The sequence below is a fragment of the Numenius arquata genome, chromosome Z (assembly GCF_964106895.1).
Source record: "Numenius arquata chromosome Z, bNumArq3.hap1.1, whole genome shotgun sequence".
NCBI lineage: Eukaryota > Metazoa > Chordata > Aves > Charadriiformes > Scolopacidae > Numenius > Numenius arquata.
The window spans coordinates 47,244,162-47,264,797 of record NC_133616.1 but is presented as its reverse complement, the minus strand read 5'-3'; the positions used below and the strand labels follow the sequence as shown (position 1 = coordinate 47,264,797).

Genomic DNA, 20,636 nt, shown 5'->3' with positions numbered 1-20,636 from the left:
CGCCCTTTGCTAACACATTTAATGAAATACTCAGGCTGTGTTTGCTTAGTTTTGGAAACAGGAGAAAGGGATTATTATTTGATTTCACACAGCCAGGTAAAATCCAAACCTATGGTTGGTTCTCTCTTAACTGTGAAAGCTTCAAAGGAAGAAATGTACCTGAATATTTCTGCCTTTGTACTTTAGCAAATATATTAATGTATTTAGATAAAACACTGGAAAAGCAGAAATGGAATTACAAAAAAATTATTAATGTTTATTTAACTATTACATAGAGCTATGTAGAGATATGTGTTATGGTACATGATAGTATTCTTACTTTAGTATTGCCATATTCTGAATTTATAGGTTTCTGGGGTATACGTATGGTATACAGTATAAGAGCATGTAAAGTCTGCCATACTTTTAAACAGATCTTTATCTAGATCTGCTGTGAGACACATCATACTAGATGAATATATGTTTTATTTGCTGTGTGTTGGGGAGCAGCACAGCTAAGGGGAAACTGTGGCAAAGCAAACTGTGAATCCTTAGGAAAAATTTAAATTGAGAGGGAACCGTTGTATTCCGAGATCAGAATTCTGACCTATGCCTCAAAGGGCATCAAGGGTAGAAGATGGAGACTAGATTAAACATTGAAGAATTCTATATTTTGATTAAAAGCATGGAGGAAGCCTCCATAGCAAAGAAGATAACCAAGGCATTTGATATAACTGAGTTAGGAGAAGTCTTAAAATTAGGTTATACTCGCAGTAATGGACTAGAACTATTAATGGAAGGATTAGGAAATCTCTGTTAACTATACTACAATAAATTATAATGCTTTCATCTTATTTGACTTACCCTATAACTGCTATTATATGAACAATTGAAATTAGATCAGTTTGAATTTGCAAGGTCTGATCTGTGAAGCAAGACCAAGAAATGGTCTAATTCTACAAGTGTTTATAGTAATATCAAGTCTAAACTATTTTCTGATGATTTTGACAATTAATTGATCTCTAGTTCTTCTAACTCCAACAATCTGATACTGTACTAACCTGTATTGACAGTTGCCATTTCTAGGAATTTTTTATGAAGTGATCGGCCATTGAATGGAGTGATTTTTTAATTTTTATTTTTTTTTTTTTTTGAAATAATTAAAAAGATTCTAGTAAATCTAGACACATCCATCTCCTCTACGGAGCTGACAATTTAAAAACTGGTTTGACTTATGTACAAGCAAGCTGTCTGGCTTGTTTTCTTCAGATAATGTTCAGGTGGATAATTGTATTAGAAGAGTGATTCTGTTGTTTTGTTTCTGGTGTTGTGGGGTTTTTTTCCTCCCTGAAAATTCTTGAAGATCTTAGGAGTAAAATGAAATAATATTCACTACAGTACTGTACCTTGAAAACCTTTATGAGTTTGTATAATTATTTTGAAATAATTTGGAGCACTGAAATGGTTATCAAGCTTTGGAACAGGCTGCCTGGGGAAGCAGTAGAGTCACCATCCCTGGAGGTATCTAAGACGGGTAGATGTAATGCTTAGCAATGTGGTTTAGTAATGGGTTTTGTCAGTGTTAAGTTGATGGTTGGACTACATGGTCTGAAACGTCCCTTCCAAACTAGGCAATTCTATGATTCTATGATATGCTTGGTAGTCAGATATATCCTCTGTAGTAAGGGGGATAAACCTTCCTATTACTCAAGAATGGACACAGCTTCCAGTATGGGACAAAATATGTCTGGCCAGACACCAGCTGTGGGGTATCATGATCCATACCATGAGACTGACAGATAGACAGACACGTGGATCAGTTCATAAGTCACTAAGATCTTGAAAGAGTAAAACCGTACAGCTCATCAATCTCCCATCCCCTTTTTGGTTTTTCCATTTTATTTCCATTCTTTCTTATTTTTTCTTTCTTTCTTTTTTCTTTATTCTTTTTGTTTGTTTCTTTTCTTTCTTTTTCTTGCTTTTTTTCCTTTTTTCTTTCTTGTTTTTTCCTCTTCTCTTCTCTTCTCTTCTCTTCTCTTCTCTTCTCTTCTCTTCTCTTCTCTTCTCTTCTCTTCTCTTCTCTTCTCTTCTCTTCTCTTCTCTTCTCTTCTCTTCTCTTCTCTTCTCTTCTCTTCTCTTCTCTTCTCTTCTCTTCTCTTCCCTTCCCTTCCCTTCCCTTCCCTTCCCTTCCCTTCCCTTCCCTTCCCTTCCCTTCCCTTCCCTTCCCTTCCCTTCCCTTCCCTTCCCTTCCCTTCCCTTCCCTTCCCTTCCCTTCCCTTCCCTTCCCTTCCCTTCCCTTCCCTTCCCTTCCCTTCTTACCCCTTCCCACCTTGCTTAGACTTTCTCTCTTTCAAAAAGAAAAAAGAGAAAGAAAGAAATCCACTTCATTTCTGAATGTTACTCCTTTGTTAGTTAATAGAAGTATGCATCATTTCTTGCTATCTTACTGTGCAAAATTTAGGTTTCCCATTAAAAGCTTCAAGTGTTCACTGTACTTGACAAAAGCAATCAGATATGATTTTAAAGTTATTTATAAGTATTTTCACATGCCTGTATCTTCAAAATTCAAAGTAGACTGTTCAGGGGATGTAAAACATGAAGAGGTTTTTACACAAAAAATTTTTTAAATTTTTAAAGGTTCATATTAATTTATTTTCAGGTGGGACAGCATCCAGGCAGAAAGGATTTTTGGGATGCATTCGTTCATTACAGTTGAATGGAATGGCCCTTGACCTGGAAGAAAGAGCAAAGATAACGCCAGGAGTTGAACCAGGCTGTCCTGGCCACTGTAGCAGCTATGGTAACCTGTGTCACAATGGTGGAAAATGTAGAGAGAAATACAGTGGATTCTCCTGTGACTGCACTTTGTCTGCCTATTCTGGGCCATTCTGTAAGAAAGGCAAGCAAGTCTTTTAGTTTTATCAGTAATTGAAAACAGGACCATGCAGTCCAGAACAAGATCTTTACAGCCCTTTTAAGATATGTTTAAGTGCTTGCAAAATATTTATGTTTTATTTAACATAGAGAAACATTCAGTTGAATTCATACAGTAAGCGTAACTTTTGTTAAACACTATCTACTAGAGATATGTTCAACATACACTATTTAAAGCAGGAACCATCTTACCTGAGAGTATCAGCATCTTTTCTTTAATGTTAGGCAACTCTTTTGATTCTTTTATACTATACTAAAGCTGGGAACCATATCTTTATGAATGAACTTTCGGATTTCTGTCTTTCAAGTCTTAATCTCAAAACTAAGACTAAGTGACATTGTTGGAAACAGGACTGAGACTATGTTTTCAGTCATTTTAAATGGTGTCATAGTGGTAGATGATCACAAGTCACCAAGTTTGAATTTTAAGAACATAAGTTTATCTAGAACATTTGGTATTTGCATATAATTCTGATAGGCTAAAAATTACTTCCTTCCTTCATATATTAAATGCATTCTGCAGAGTACTAATTGGCTAAAATGCTGTAACTCCATGTTCCTCTAAATTAGTGAGCACAGCATCTGTCCAGCCACCACTGCTACCACAAGAGTAAAGGACTTGGGGAAGTCCCTCTGTATCTACCACTGTAGAGCTAATGTATCTACCATTGAGAGAGGAATGGTACTTTCCTCCTCCCCTGCAAATGGCAGAAGAGGCTAAGGGTCACACTCCATGTTTATTATTCTGCAGGGGCAAAGTGGCTCCTGTTGCTGAAAAGTGTGGATGTCCCATACTAATAACTTTCAGTCACCTTCTGTCAAAGATACTGAGCCAGATTACAGAAATTTACACATTTTTTTCCTGGAGTGTGGAGATTGTGTGTGAAAACCGCATAGTCCAAGTTACCTTTAGCAGAAAATGGCTATGAAATATCACAGAGATACAGAGGCCCTTTATGAGTGATTATGTGTAAGAAGACCTTAGTCCAGTTTGTATTGTCCTTTTCTTTCTCTCACCTGACTACTTTCTTTTCCCACATACATGTTTCAGGTGTGGCCAAGTTTAATAAATATGTTTGGATTCAAACTGCTGCACTGATTTCTCTGCAGGAGCAGTGTACATACAAGACAGGACATATTAAGCTTGAGGACATACATAAACAGGAAAAAAGCAGAAAGCATGTTTAAAACTAGACAAAAAGAAGCACTTCTTCATGCAGCAGATATTAAGACACATGTCTAACTGTACTTTTGCGCTAGCCCAGGTTGGGTCTTATCTTTCTCTGTAGTTCTAAATACTATTTCCATTTACATTTCTTTTTCATCTTTAACACAACAGTTAAGAATGCATTTTATTTTGTTCTGTGGCAGAACAAAAAAAAAGAGAACTTTAGTCCTGTTTTGCATAATATTTAAAAACTATATTACTTTTTGTTTCAGAGATCTCTGCCTATTTTGAGACTGGCACTTCTGTGACATACAATTTTCAAGAATACTACACCTTAGCTAAAAATTCCAGTTCTCATGCTTCTTCTTTCTATGCTGACATGACCCTAAACAGGGAAGAAATTACATTTGCCTTTCGAACAACACAGACACCAAGCTTACTACTTTATATCAGCTCCTTCTACAAGGAATACCTCTCTGTCATTCTTACCAGAAGTGGTGAGTGTTCAGATAGGCTGTCTGGAAATGCTAATGAATGTCATAGCTACCAACTCAGATTCACTCTGATTCCCAGACCTGAATCACAAGCTAAGCATTGTCCTGTTGTTGCTGTAAATCATATATTTATTTTTCAGCTGCACCAAGCAATGCTTTCCACATGAAAAATGTTCCGGCTATTGTAATTTCAAATTTTACTACTTTTTTTTTTTTTTTATCACAATGGCAAAAATATTTAATTCTGGAAATCTGTTAGAAATGCAGTAAAATATTTCAAAATAATTTATTTTAAAGTTTTGAAATGAAACTCAAAATGTATCTGATTTGTTTGCTACTGACACAGCATAGTATTTGCCATTTTTGTGATAAATAATCAAATAAACTAGTTTTTCAAAGTGCACTTTCTATTTTCTGAATTAATCAGATGTCATTTCATTCAACTAATTTAATAAACTACTTATATACCTATGAGAATACACACATACTCTTGTGAAAATACACATAATGTAATTGATGTTTCCACTTAAGATGAATGTTAAATGTTAATGAGTAGAAAGTTGTAGTCCATCTATAGCTAGAAAAGAATCTCTGACAAGTAAACAGCACTGCCTCTGTTTTCTGCTGTGAAAGAGTTATATGTGTACAGACGGTATGCTGGGAGTTAACAAGAAATGGGAAATGAACTAGAAGTTATTAACTGCGTCCTACTGAACTGTCAACTGATCAGAGGTTAACAGGTCTGGACAGTGTAAACATTATAAAACAACAGTACTTGTAAGGTATTGACTTTTATTTGGTAACTCACATTGATATGAGCCACCTGACCAAGTCTTTCTCAGATGAATTATGAAAGTACTTACTAAAATTTCTGCACAAATTTTAACTCATTATTCAGTTTTGTGACAGTTCATGTCTATCTTTGCCACTACATCCTACTTTCAACATTGCTATTACTTTCCTTTTGCCTTCTTTCATTTCTCTCTTATGTCCATTTATCATAGTTAAATTCCTTAAATAAGCATTTTTTCTGCTCTTCAAATGCACCTGTGAAGCAGGATGCATTGCATATGATCTAACACTGCCTATTGTGTATGTAGTATACTATACTTTTGTACACTACTTTTGTGTAGTATACTATACTCTATTTGTCCCTGCAGGAAGCTTACAGATCAGGTACAAGCTAGATATCCATCAAGATCCTGATGTCTTCAGCATCTATATCAAAAGCATGGCTGATGGACAACTGCAACAAGTGAAGATTAACAGAGAGGAGGAAATGCTCTTTGTGGAGGTAATTCAGTTAGCCAAAAAAACCCAAACCCACAAAAAACATGGATTATCATAAAAAAGTATAAGATCCAAAGCAAATCAAAGGAAATAGTTACAACAAGGCAATTACCCCCAAATAAACTGTGTTTTAGTATCTCAAGTGAACAAGAAAGGTTAGCAGACTAATGATCCACAGTGAAAGTCTAAAGACAATTTCTTTGGTTTTCATCTTTTCCAATTCAAAAGGTCGGTATTGCCTCATTATTTTATATGAAAATACAATGAATTTTTTGATAGCTAATTTTTCACAATTTGCAACGTGTTAATGACTGCTACCATTTGTTTTGGGTCTTGCATTTTGATTTTGTTCCAAATTATGTATAAAACTACAGTACAAATGTATTACCATCTAGATAAGAATTTAAGCTTATTTGTCTAATTTTCTTTGGTCCATTTTACATCAAAGGTATGTGACTATTAAGGAAAAGATTTTTGTTACTTTTTGTAGAAATTTGGCGATAAAATAGAAATATTTATTTTGTTAATAGTAGATATATGAGCATATGAGTAAAGAAGTCTTAATTATTTTTAATTAAAAATTTTAAAAAATTGATGTTACAATTTAGTATTTTGAGGCTAGACCTGAGTTTGCTAAATTATGCATTGATATAAGGCTTGAAGGCAAGTAGTTCTAGAGGTACCCTGGGGGGCAGAGCATTTACAGTATAATATTTGACCTTTATGAACTAAATGTTGAGTGCCTTTTTAATGAAAAGAACCTTTTTTATGTTTTTGAAGGTTTACCATTTTAATTCATCGTATAGATGAAAAAGAAGGAATCAGCCAAATCAATAAGATAAATAAAGGCTTAGTAAGTGGGATGGTTAAGAAGTATCACGGCTATAATCAGTGACCTGAGGAAGCTGACAATGTATTTCCTAATTAGTTTTTGTGCTATAACTAAAAAATTCTTCCCTCAGCTCCTTTTATTTTTAACCCTGATGTTATCTGGTTTTTTTGCAAACTTTGACTAACATCTTTCTCATTATTCTACTTCGTTCTTTACCATACCATTCTGCAGGTTAACCAGAATGAAAGAATGAAGTTTATTCTGTCTTCAGGCACAGAATTCAATGCAATCAAGTCTCTCACGCTTGGTAAGATTTTAGGTAAGTGGAATACCACAGGGTTTTCTAAAACATAGATCAAAATGTCATCACAGCATAATAACCCTAATCTCATTGAAAGACATTTGTTGTCTTGGATTTAATTAGACACTGAGTCACAATCAAGGTTGAATCTTCAGTCTTCTTGAAATACAAATACAATCATGGGCAAGTGCTTCCTGCAAAATGACCCAGTGGGTTCCATTAAAAATAATTTCACAACCTCTCTCATTTTGAAATCAAGCATTATAGAACACCACTTATTCCTACACTCGGGAAAAAAAAAAAATCACTGTGAAATCATATACAAAGACCATAGAATACTATTAATGTACCGTATTTGAAAAACTTTCTGTGATTAGTATTCGATGCTTGATTTGTTGGAGTTAAGCTATGACGAAATATTTTGTCCAGTGACGATTCAACAAATGCTGTCTGTTTCACTGTAGTAATGATCAAAATGGAATTTACCTATCTACAATTACCATTTTGTCAATTTTGTTAGAATAAAATAGCCTGAACTAAAAATCTCAAAATCTTATTATTTTCATATTTGTTGTACTGAGAAAACTCGATGATAAGAGAAGGCATGGTGCCTGTGAAAAACTAAATACATTTCTATTTCCAATAAAGTAATTTAGAGTGGTTGTTGCTACATTCATATATCAAGTAGAGGTCCATTTGTGCATTGTCACAAAAATATGAAAACAGAGCTAGTACAGTTCATGATATATAGTAACTAAGGCTACACTGACCATGTTGTAGTTAGACTGATTATTTTCACCCTTCCACAAGAAGCTTTTCAGGATAATTATTTGGGGAAAAAGAAAGTTTCCAAAGTCTTGGAACCTTGAAAAAAATCAGTATTCAGGGATTGAATGGAAATACTTTAGTTTGATGAAATAATTCTGTTGGCAAAATATTTGATTTCTGATGTTTTGTTTTAAAGCTTTTTTCTACTCAGTCTCAGCAGTGTGACAATTGGCAGTTCTACAAATAACACCTACTTGTGACTTCTGGTTTGCATTGAAAAAGCAGCAAAAAAGTCTCAATGACGGAATTATCTATTACTTTCTGTTAAACAAATTTATTTCTTTACTGGATTTTCTTTTTTTCAGCATTAAACTGCTGAAATGAATAAAAAATTAAGGAAAAGTGGCCTAGACCATTTTGAACTGTTTTTAAAGGGTATTCTTTTGTGTGCAAAAATCAGAAAAATAATTGTTTAATGACATATTTTTGGTAATTTATCACCTCCTGATCACTTCAATCTGAATCACAAGTAAACTTCAGTAAAATAATGTTGTATTTCTTCATATTAAAAAAAAAAATATTAATGGCATTTATGTGGTCACATTAACCACAAGGAAAAAAACCCAAACAACTAAGGATATACGATTCTACCGAAATCAGTGGATGTATAGATGTAATTAGTTTTAACTATAATAAGTAAATGTAAAAAACCTGGCCATCATAAAATTTTCATAGCAACACAGTCTTGTTGCACAAGATGTTGTGAAATTTTGTGGCAGGCCATTCCAAGCACATTGTTAGTACCTCCGGCTGGGAGTTTAACAGTGAAAGTCAAATTTTCGTTAATTTTTTTCTACTGAGTGGATACATAGAATCATAGAATCATTTAATAGCCTGAGTTGGAAGGGACCCGTAAGGATCATCAAGTCTAACTCCCTGCTCCTCACAGGACTACCTAATACTAAACCATTAGACTAAAAGCATTGTCCAGATGTTCCTTGAACTCTGACAGGCTTGGTGCCATGAACATTTCCATGGAGAGTCTGTTCCAGTGACCAACCACCCTCTCAGTGAAGAACCTTTTCCTAATGTCCAATCTGAACTTCCCCTGACACAGCTTCTTTCAATTTCCTTGTGTCCTATTGCTGGTTACCAGAGCGAAGAGATCAGCATCTCCCCCTCTGCTGCCCACCTTGTGGAAGCTGTAGGCTGTGATGAGGTCACCTCCCAGCCTTCTCTTCTCCAAGCTGAGCAAATCAAATGACCTCATAAGTCTTTTCTTCAAGACCTTTCAGCATCTCGGTTGCTCTCCTCTTGACACACCCTATTATAATAGTTTCATGTCCTTCTTGTGTTGAGGCACCCAAAACTCTACACAGTACTCAAGGTGAGGCTGCACCAGCCCATTGTAGAGTGGGACAATCACGTGCCTCAACTAGCTAGCTATGCTGTGCCTGATGGACCCCAGGACTCAATTGGCCCTTTTGGCTGCCAGGGCACACTGTTGACTTACATGCAACTCGCCATCAACCCAGCCCTCTTCCAAGGGGCTGCTCTCCAGTCTCTCATCCCCCAGTTTGTTCATATAACAAGGATTACCCCACTCTACTCTAAGGATTTAAAATATCTATTTTCTTTTCATATTATACATATACGATGTTAATGAAATGATTTTTATAGAAACCTAGAAAATAATAAAGAACACTTCACTCTTGTGGTTTTCAATCCTACTTATAATTAGAGATATATATTTATCACAAAGGGGTTTGGACATTTTTTTCTTGCCACCTCAGGTGTGTCTTTTTCTTAAGACATCGAGGTCTAGCAGAGACTTCAGTGCAGTGAGGCAATCATCTGAAGAAGGGTATGGTACAGAGAGAACAGAGGCAGTTAAACATCCAACACTTTATGTGATCCATCAGTGTAGGTGAGCAGATTTTGGCTGACATCCATCTAATAGCACATCGTCATTGCAAAAGGAAGAGAATAGTTGAGGAAAATGATGGTGTGTTATTTTGCAACATTCTGCCAAAACACATTAGCTCAATTTTCACTATTAACCTAATTGTATTGAGGGGTGCATTGTACATTGGTATTTAAAATCGCTACAGTAGCTATTGTAAAGATCACAAGTTCATTCATGGGTTCTAGAATAAGCTGGAGGTGGAAATGAATGAGATGAAATTCCCATTGCATTAGCACAAAGGTTGAGTGCTTAATTCCCTTAAGATTCCTCTATCAATAATTAGTACTTCAAGAGTTTTGCTTAAATTAGAACTGTCAAAGTAAGTAAACTGTTTTCCATTTCCAAAGTAGTGCATTAGTGAGTATTAACTGGTGAATAAATTGAGAGGTCTGACAGGGTATATACACTCAGAAAAGCAGCTCAAGAAATATGGGGAGTAAGGGGGTGGTATGTTTTGTTTGCCTTTTTTTTTTTCCCTTCGTGGGAAAGATAATGTTATCATGTTTCAAATGTGTAGTAAATTGGAACAACATTCATTTTTTTAGAATTTCACAGAAAATATCTTGGTGGATTTCCAGGTCTTCAGAGAGTTTTTGTTATGACAGACTGGATGGTGATGGGATACAGTAGATATATAAATCTGTGGAAAGAATATGATCCAATAATGTTCATATTTATGAGAAGAAATCTAATAAAATATGTATTTTTCATGAATGCATGCTTCACTTATCGTTATGCAGAATGAAAAAGTGTTGCATTTTAATTTAAATATTTTAGTTACATTTGAATCTTTTTGCTTTGACACTTGCTATAGTAAATTAAAAGCATTTTCCTCAACAGACTACCATCATATGTTAAAAAAAAAAAAAAAAAAAGGCTGAATGTATCTGACTTCCTTTTTGGTAAAGACAGACAAGAAAATGATTCAGTGAATCTACGTATGTTGCTGTAACTCAAATATACTCAGAGGAACACAGGTTAATTATTAATTTATTCTTCTGTCACTTTATTTTGTACATTTGCCCTATGATTAATTGTGTTCTGTTCCTTTTGATTAGCAGTAAACAGTGACATAGATGAGGAGACTATGAAGGCAAACGCTCAGGGGTTTATTGGATGTCTCTCTTCAGTGCAGTTCAACCACATTGCTCCTTTGAAGGCTGCACTGCACCACAGCAGCTCAGCCCCTGTCATTGTAAGGGGACGCTTCACTGAATCCAACTGTGGTATTTTAACTGGAGCTGACTCAACATCAAGCGAAACAACCCATTCATTTGCAGGTAGCATATGGTTATCACTTATTCTATCTCTGAAGAAAAGTCTAGATAGAGTACTTATGACCTGAATTACAACTTTGGTTTTTTTTTTTTTTTTAATATGTGGGTTAACATCTCAGAAGACGTTTGAAAAACAATTCTCTTTTATATGTGCTTACTTCCTTTTCTCTAGCCTTTCTATTTTCTTTTAAATGTTTATATTTTTCTCTTTATCTCTGCAAAGTATTGTCTACATCACTATTCTTCTTTGCATGCTTATAGACCCATGCTACTGCCACTGTACTGTACTGTACATGAGCTGTAACCATGTACATTTCTTTTATTTTTTGAATTCCTTGAAAACCCTTATTGGGTCTTCTTGAAAACTTTTCTTTATTTTTCTGTCATGTTCTTTTTTTCCTGCTGCAGATCACTCTGGACCAACAGATGAGCGAGAGCACTTAGCTAATGCAATTAGAAGTGATGCTGCAATTATTGGAGGTAATAGGGACTGTAACAATTCTACAGGAACTGTTTTTTCCTATAACTGTGAGTCTTTCAATGCTGAAGTGAAGTCAGTTTAGTTTTTTATGCATAAGGAAACTAATAAAAAGGCTTCATTTTACTACAAGTAGTAGACAGACAAAAATCAAACATTGTTTTAAAATGCAATCAATAACTTTCATATTTTCTTATTATATATATTTATGCCATCATTGTTTCTATACATTGGAACATTCTGCTGAAGCACAAGATACTAACAGCAGGGTTTCCAACTTGCCTAATACTAGTGTCTATGACTTAAAAAAATACTTGAAAATGAGACAAATAGCATATATTTAAGAAAGAACAATCATTGCTCCTTGACTATGCCAAAAAATCATGTTTTGCTACACAGTCACTTTCAAAATCTTCTTTAATTGATCTGAGCAACAGAGATTTTTCTCGAGAAAATGACATCTGGCTTCTTGAATCAATCCTTTGACAAAGACAAGTTTTATTCTGGTTCTGCGTTTGGAAAGCAAGGTACTCTTAGACTATCACTTGCACTGGTTTAGAACTTAAAAATAAAAAGTATGTTAAAGTAATAAGTCAAGATGGATCTTAAGCCAGGATCCATCACTGTTGTAGTGGGGAAGCCTATGAGTTCTGTTTCTTTAACATGAATGAAGAGTACTCAAGTGAGCCTTAATAAGGAGAGTTTGGTATTGGGACCCTGGATTGCTGTATCAGTTCAGTGTTTTTCTTTCAAGGAATAGTTTTGTCTCTTGTGACAATCTTCCCCTGTGACAATATCTGGTGGTATTTCTTCTCTCGGGAAAAGGGGAACTTGTTTTCACTCATGAAGATGATATTTTAGCAGTATAATTCATTGTTTCAACTTCCATTAGTCACTTCAATTTCAATTTCAATCAATTTGTTTAATAATTTTATTGTAAAAATTACCCAAAAATCAATTTCATTAGTCAACAGAAAGAGGGCAGGGGGAGGGAAAGTTCAACCCCTTCATCTTCTAAATTCTGAATAGGTTTCCTTTCTAAGGGTTTTTAAAGCCTCAGCAGATGAATGACATGGTGGTATTTAGCAGAATAAAGTTGCCAAAGCTTCTCGCTGAGGTTAAAAACATTTACGTCTATGGAAAGTGGAGTTAAGATAAGAACCTGCAGTCACCTGTGTGTCTACTATTTAAATAATGGTACCTGCTATGGTCAGCGCTTGCCAACAGCACACTGCATGGTCAGTGACCTTTAATAAAGATACTAAAATAAGAGGTAATAAAACCTAGAAGTTCCCTTGCTTGTAAAGTGATATATAAGTCTGTATACTATTATACACACAAACTTGGAGAATTTTACAACTGAATTCAGTGAAGTAAGAATTTAAAAACATAGTCTCTGAATTCTTCTATGTCCAAATGTCTCAAAAATTACTTTGCTGTTTCAAAAGAGAAATATTATTTTACATACACATCTGTACATGGAGATCACTTTATGTACCAGGTAATTTAGCATGGGTGGGGATTTTTAGGTATACTAACAACAAAATCATTTTTGAACATCAAGCTACAATAGTTAGAGTATTTTTAAGATAATAATAACCTCACAATTTTATTGTTATTAAAACATTTGAGAATATGCACTTACATTTTTTCTGTTGCTTAGCTATGGTTGTTTAAAAGCCAAAATATAGCAGGCTGTACAACATTCACTAAAAGTTTAATGTAAATACCCTTAAATGAGTATAACAGAATTGTACGAATACAGCTACTTCAGACAAGGCAAGTTTGTCGACAAGCCCTTGCAGGGGACATGTACTGTGACTATGAAACAAAGGAATGACTGTTCCATTTAATCTAAATAAGAAAACAAGATTATAGAATCTATTCCAGAGAAGAAGATACCACACAAAAAAGTTTATATTGCTACCATTAAGAATGGCTGCTTATATTAGAGAGTGAAAAACATGGCAAGTGCTGAATTTTATATGGTCCGTTTTTATTTACATCTCTAAGGGACTATGTATTTTCCTTTTTCTTGTAGTAGTGGCCAAGATATGCAGCAGATTGTTCCTTCATCTAGTATAGCTGAGCCACTGCATTACAACTGTTTCCCGGACTGTTTCGTGCTTTTTTTCCTCCATGCAGCCTAGTCTTACTTTCTGCTTCCTTTATGTTTCATTTCTCCTCAAATTCCTTTCCTGACCAACCTCTGACTCATAAACTTGAGGGTCTGAGACCATCAGGAGAGGAAGAATGAGGAAGAGAGGAGGTGGGTTGGAAGTCTGTAAAGTCATGATTATCTCTGTGGGAGGTATCTGTTTCCTTACTGTTTGTAATCTGCTGCGCTAGGAGCAGCGTGCCCAGGTAACAGTTCAGTAAATCTTAAATAGTTGCCTTTAAAATTTAAAAAAGTGCCCATTACATTTAGTCTGTGTTGGGTATGTGGCACATATGGTACCTGATGAGTCCCCTTGTAAAGCTTATGTTCCTGCCCATTCGCTTTCTAACAGATCAGCTAGAACACCATAAGCAGGTGGCTGTATTGATGATGATGTTACCTTATCATATGGGGCTGTTAAAACTCTTGGAAAAGGAAGCTTGCTCACTACCGTCTGCAGTGAGACCTTTACTTGTGTACCCAAGGCCACATAGCCATGCAAAGCAAAAATACACCTATGATGTCAGAACAAGTGCCACTAATGGAAAGGGAAGGGAAGAGAAGGGAAGGGGTCAAATTTATATTATTTCAACCTGAACATGAAGTAAGCCTTGATTTTAGTATTATAACCATTGTAGATCCATTACAATGATGCAGTTACAGAAATGTGAGCCCTAGTTAATATAGATCACTAAACCTCTTCAATTTATTATTATGTGCCAAATAATACAGATAAACAGAGATGGGATTTTCTTCGGTGAGGCACAATAACCATTAGAATTTATGTCCCATTTGACTTGACAATAGCTGGGTATAAATACTGGTCGATTTGCATTGGTGTTCCTGTGGTGAACTATTTTACATTTTTTTTATAAATTCTCCTCATTAACGGCATTGTTCAGTCAGAACCAGTCATCTGTGATTCTATGATCTGTGGTCTGAGCTAATTTGTATGGAGTAATGGATGTGAATGGAACTAATTCTGTGAATGCGACTGCAAGGGGTCTAAGTCTTGGACTTTGTGGTATACACAGGCAGAGCTGATAGACAACTTGGTTCAGAATTCCCGATTGGTACTTTTGTCCTCACCTGTTCTGCTCTGCTTTTGCTCTCCAGATTCCTTCCCCAGACCTGAAATAGTGATAGGAGAGATGATTGGCAGGTGAAAGCTGATGATGGGACACGTCCCCTTCCCTCCTGATGGTATATGGCGTGAGAAAGCGTCCTGAGTGACATGAGTGACTGAGAAAAGGGAGAGTACTTAGTCCATTACTCATAAGAGTTGGGGAAGAGCAGAAAGTCATAGTAGCCATTGTTTGGCAGGAAAGCCTCCTCAAACGTTCACTGGCTTGAATTCCCAGCCTGGCAGAGAGCTAGGGGTTGATGGTGCAGGAGGAAAAGACACCCTCTTATCTATACTACCCTAAGGCCTCTACTGGTCTTCCATTTCAAACTTTCAAAAATGATAGTATCCTATGGCATTATTTTAAATTTTTATTAATAGCGTGCAAAATTTCAAAACAATCACATGGAGCTAATACTACAATGTTGTTTCTGGTTTGATAGTAGCTATGACTTCTTATTTCTGGGGCTTCGCTGTAACCCCCTCCATTACGTGATGGATTCATTCCTTCTTTGTCCTACTCTCTGTCACTTGAGTTACTATCCTTTCTCTTGACTTTTTTCTCTTTTCTTCTCCTAGGTGTGATAGCAGTTGTGATATTCATCCTACTTTGCATCACCGCCATAGCCATCCGCATTTATAAAAAAAAAGGCATACACTCAAAAAATGAAGCAAAAGGATCTGAAAATGAAGACAGTGCTGAATCTGCACTGAAAAGTGAGCTCAGCATGCAAAACACAGCCAATGAAAATCAAAAGGAATACTTCTTCTGATCGACATTCATGATTTAAATTAACATCATAATATGACAGTCTGACTTCCTTGCTAAGCCGGGGGCTCTCAATGGACAGAAAAAGCTCTTGCACTCTACAGTAAATGCAACAGATTTGAGACTTATCATACTGCATATGTTCAGTCTCAGTGATTGCTACAGGGGGCCTCTTATTACATGCATTCCTTAGCTATTATTCCATAAATGCATTTTATGTAACAGTGAATTAGATATTGTAACCAATTTCATTGTTGGTAGTTTCTGACTGTACTGATGTGACCTTCTACAGCTGAAGTTTAACGTACATACTACATATGATTTTTGAGTGGGAAAATTGCTATGAAGTTATTCCTGTCCTTTTCTTTAAAATTTGATTCTGGAGTTTTGTTCAAGGTGAAAGATGGATTCTAAAACTTTCTGTTACAAAGAAATGCTGCTTGCATTATAGTGATCCCTCTTACTTCCTCAAACTGAAAATGCCCTTTTGAACTGCTGTTGACTGGTGTCAGCATCTGCTTGTGAGCCATGGAGTTTGGTGTCCAAAAGAAACTATACTTCTTTCCCCTGGGATGTGACCAACATCATCACTATCCCTTCTTTTTGGAAAGCCTAGCAGGACTTAGAGCTGAAGGGTGAACATTGTGTTGAAATGCTGTAAAATCACTTTTGCAATAGGTTTTCACTTATAATCAAGTGACGGCACCAAGAGAGTCATGCACATTTTAGGCATTTTAACTAGAATTTAGATCACAAAACCCAAGATGTTTGCTTGGAAAGATCAAGTAACATATTAACAATAGTTAAATTATCATGAATAAAAACACCAAAAGATGATCAAAGTTATTGTCCCTGGAAATTAGTAATGCTTCTTCTGTCAAGTTATGCTTTATGCACTATCTAGAATGCATTCTCTGAAAACATTGTATCTATGATCTGCTCCAGACCTTAAGATTAAGTTGTTCTAAATTATAGAAACTATTTATGGTTATTATGACAATAGAATTAGGACATTTAGGGTCTAGTACAGTGTCTGCTACTCAAATACTTTTGTTCTTCACCTTTAATAGTACCTACTATACCTCTGTGTGATAAGGTCTGATTATACCACACAAAATTAAACAGGTTCTTACTATCCTGACAGAGTAAATGAGAGCTGTCTCTGATATATAAACAAATTGCCAGATATGAAGGGTAGGTTTAAGTTGTCTAAGCAGAAGATTGTAATGTTGCTTTAGACACCACAGGGTACTTGAAAAACCCATGTGGCCTGGTGGGAATGTTATAAATTCTACAGAAAATATGTGGCTTTTGGAAGACACATCTGGGAATTGGGTAGAATAGCAAAGGCATTGAAAGTGGCACTAGATGCCAATATTTAGGTAACTGATCCCCACACAAAGGATATTCTTTTTTTCTCCAGACAGAAAACTGTGTGCCTACATCTTGGATCTAAGAAAAAAATCAGGAATTCTGTGTCCTTGTAGACTTCAGCTTAAAATTTAAACACCTTTCAGAACTGATTTTTAATCTGCTTCCATTGAAAGCAATGATATTAGTCATTGTTTTCCTCCTCTTTCACTGAGGAGAATCAAAGATAGACCCTAGACTGTGAAATTTAGAAAATGTTTATGATAGATGGCCAAGAACGTTATGAAGACATGGAAACCTGATATAATGTGCCAAAACCTTTAATATGTAAAATTATTTACAGAAATGGTATTTGTAAATGTAAATGTCTATCAGATATAATCTTTTAAAGCTTATTTTCTTCCATCAATCCTTACTTTCTATTTTCAAAATTCTACAGTTCCTTTTCTGCTTCCTCCTGTACTGCTTAACTTCCTTTTTAGGAACAAATTATTTCCTTTTTTTTTTTTGGTATCTGGAGGCTCTGCAATCAGAAATTGTTCAGATTAAGGTGCACTGCTTTCTGCTTGTTCTCACTTTTGCAATTCTACATGGATCTATGGTAGATTAAACAGGCTGCAGACCTAGGAACAAGAACTGGGTATCCATGTCATGTATATGTTAGTATATTCATTGATACACTGTTTGGTCGATGACAATAGGTCACCTTTAGAAAGGACAGAACATGGGGAAAGAATGGCAGTGTACTGTTGCCAACAAGTTATATGGATGAGAATACCCTATTTTGTGGCTGTGGAGTGGAGGAGACAAAAGCCTCACATGGGTCATGAGAAGAAGACCTTGAATTGTTAAGTTTGCTATTTTGGACTCTCTCAGTCTAGTTAGTTACTTTAAAGTGAAAATTATGACTCCTTTTCAAGGGTCTGGCCTAAATTGCATTGAATTCAAGAAGAATCCTTCCATGGGCTTCATTGTAACTCAAAACCCCCTGCATCTCAAGAGGATTTCCCTTCCCATGATAGATATGTTAGCGTCCAGCTTTTTGTGTCACTGATATCAACAAATCTATCCACAGTGATCAGTCTACTCTGTTTTTATCAATGTGGGATGTAGTAACCTTGTGGGACAAAACTTGTATGACAGTGTTAATTGTAATGATTGTAATGCATTAGATCACCAAAATCATTGATTGAATGATAAAAGACAGACTATTCATATAAGAGTTACCCATATACTAACCTAATAATACCTAAAGGGTACCCACACCAGGAGAAGGTGGAAGTATGGAAATCTAACTTCTCAATCACTTGCTTTTACTTCTATTTCCTTGTTAGTTTTTATTGTGTGTCTTAATGGAGAGAAAGGTCTCTTCCTTTACTTTTTCCTTCCAAATGAATAAATATTTTCTTTCCCTATTCCTTAGAATTTTTTAAAGCAACAGGAAGGGAAAAGCTGAGTAAACCCCCTATTTCAGATTAATTGAAAAAAGAGGGGGGAGGGTATAAACACCCGTGTGAATGGCACATTATTTCATTCAAAGACCTTTTTACAGCATTTTTTCATGTGAAGGAATCTAAGGGGAAAACCAGAAATCACTTTTGTTGAATGCACACCTATCTTAAGATTTGTAGCATACACTAATTGTGTGTCTCTGAAGATGCAAATGCCCATTTTCATCTGTAGGAAGAGTGAACATATACTTGTCACCTGAATCCGAAATATACAGGTTCATAATCAATGAGGTAGCATTTTCCATTATTTGCTGCATTTCTATGGGTACAAAATAATGGTGACACCAAAGTGCACTGAGACATCATACAACATTGTGCTGTCCCTTTTTTGATTCTCTATTCCGATGTGTGCCCTTTCACCTCCCTGTTAATAAACACTTTTTAAAAATAAACTGAGGAAAATATTTTTTAAAAAATTTGTATTAAAATGTTTAGACCTGACAACAATATACTGATTTTTTTTAAACAGTAAAAATATGTAGAAGTGCACACAATCTATTGGTGAGTGTGGTTATTTATAGATATTACAGACTGCTAATGTAACAAATTTACTACACATCAACACATTTTCCATGGTAAACATATTTTTCTTAAGTACACTAGAAAATAAATAGCAGTGTGTACATTTTTAAAACTTTGTGTGGGTGCTAACTACAGAGGGCTTATAATTATTTATGTACTCAACATTTAGCGTATATGTACAATTTAGTTAGGTTTTGGGAAAACGTTTTCCAATACTTCCACTGTTGTGTAGATGAAGAATACGTAATAAGCTTAGCACACAACTTAACATGAAATGTACTAACAGTCAAAATACATGTACAGAACCATTATTCATGGCCGTGACATACAAGGAAAAAAATGTATGAATGACAAAAGAGAGAGAATTCCTGGGAGGAATCTGCTGTGTAGACTAGAGAACACAGATTCATATTTAGATGCCAGGATGCCTGCAGCACCAGTGTGAGATAAAATCAGAAAATGCAACTAATGCAGATCAGTAGACGATTGATAAGAAAATACCCTTTTGAAATGAATTTAATTACCTTGAGAAGCAATTGCAACAGTTTACACTCAAGGCAGAGCTGTAGCTGTATAAGCCATGTGATGCCACAGGGGAAGAACCATCTTCCTAACAGAAAAATATTTGCTAAGTCAGAAAATCCATGCTGAAAAAACATGTACCCTAGTCTTTGGGGTACAATGCACATTCTCTGTAGTGGTCATGGAGAAATGCTGCATAATTTAATCAAATCTAGCTCCTAATTTTGCAGCCAAAAGTATAATTAATCCATAGTGGTTTTGATCATTCAATGAGATTGTGCCATATCAAGAAGGAATAAAAATGAAAAATCCTAAAGAAATCAGAGCTAAATAAAAAGGTAGGGGTATGAAGGTACTGAAGTAATTTCAGTGGGCTTTTTTAAGTACATTCTTAAAAGAATAGGAAAATAAAGGAACTTTCCTTGAAATTTACTCTTTTCAGAACCTTCATTTGGGGCTTTTTGGTGGTGGTGGGAAGGAAAGGTTTAAGGGGTTTATGTACAGAAAGTGTTAAAGCTAATATGAGAAACAGAAGCAAAAAACCAAAGGTGCTTATAGACTGTGTTTTGCTAAGAAGCCATGCTCCTCCTCATTCTTGAAGGGCTGTCTGAAAAGTAATTTTTGACAAGAACTGGCAGGGTTCTTTGGATACATTGTCCAAACCTCTTAAACTTTGATCTTGCCATTGTCAAGAAAGGAAACAAACATCACAACTGCATTTCAGGGAGACGGATGACTTTCGTTCAAACATTGACATAAAATCTCATTTAATTTCTAGCTTCATAGAATCATAGAATCATTCAGGTTGGAAAAGACCCTTGAGATCATCGAGTCCACCATCAACCCTACTCTACAAAGTTCTCCCCTATGCCATATTCCCCAGCACTGCATCTAAACGGCTCTTAAACACATTCAGGGATGGTGACTCAACCACCTCCCTGGGCAGTCTATTGCAGTGTCTGACCACTCTTTCTGTGAAGAATTTTTTCGTAATGTCCAGTCTAAACCTACTCTGCTGCAGCTTGAAGCCTTTCCCTCTTGTTCTATCGCTAATTACCTGTGAGAAGAGACCAGCACCAACCCCTCTACAATGTCCTTTCAAGTAGTTGTAGAGAGTGATGAGGTGTCCCCTCAGACTCCTCTTCCTCAAACTAAACAGTCCCAGCTTCTTCA

General features: G+C 35.7%; 1 protein-coding gene across 1 annotated transcript in view; it reads left to right on the top strand.

Annotated features, from left to right (window-relative positions):
- Window positions 1–15,541, top strand: part of CNTNAP4 (contactin associated protein family member 4) — a 231,613-nt gene extending 216,072 nt beyond the window's left edge. The window contains exons 18-24 of the mRNA XM_074166807.1: window positions 2,639–2,878; window positions 4,354–4,578; window positions 5,736–5,869; window positions 6,929–7,016; window positions 10,794–11,012; window positions 11,418–11,489; window positions 15,348–15,541. Coding sequence (XP_074022908.1) covers window positions 2,639–2,878; window positions 4,354–4,578; window positions 5,736–5,869; window positions 6,929–7,016; window positions 10,794–11,012; window positions 11,418–11,489; window positions 15,348–15,541 — 1,172 coding nt within the window. The remainder of the gene's footprint in view (window positions 1–2,638; window positions 2,879–4,353; window positions 4,579–5,735; window positions 5,870–6,928; window positions 7,017–10,793; window positions 11,013–11,417; window positions 11,490–15,347) is intronic.
- The last annotated feature ends 5,095 nt before the right edge of the window (window positions 15,542–20,636 follow it).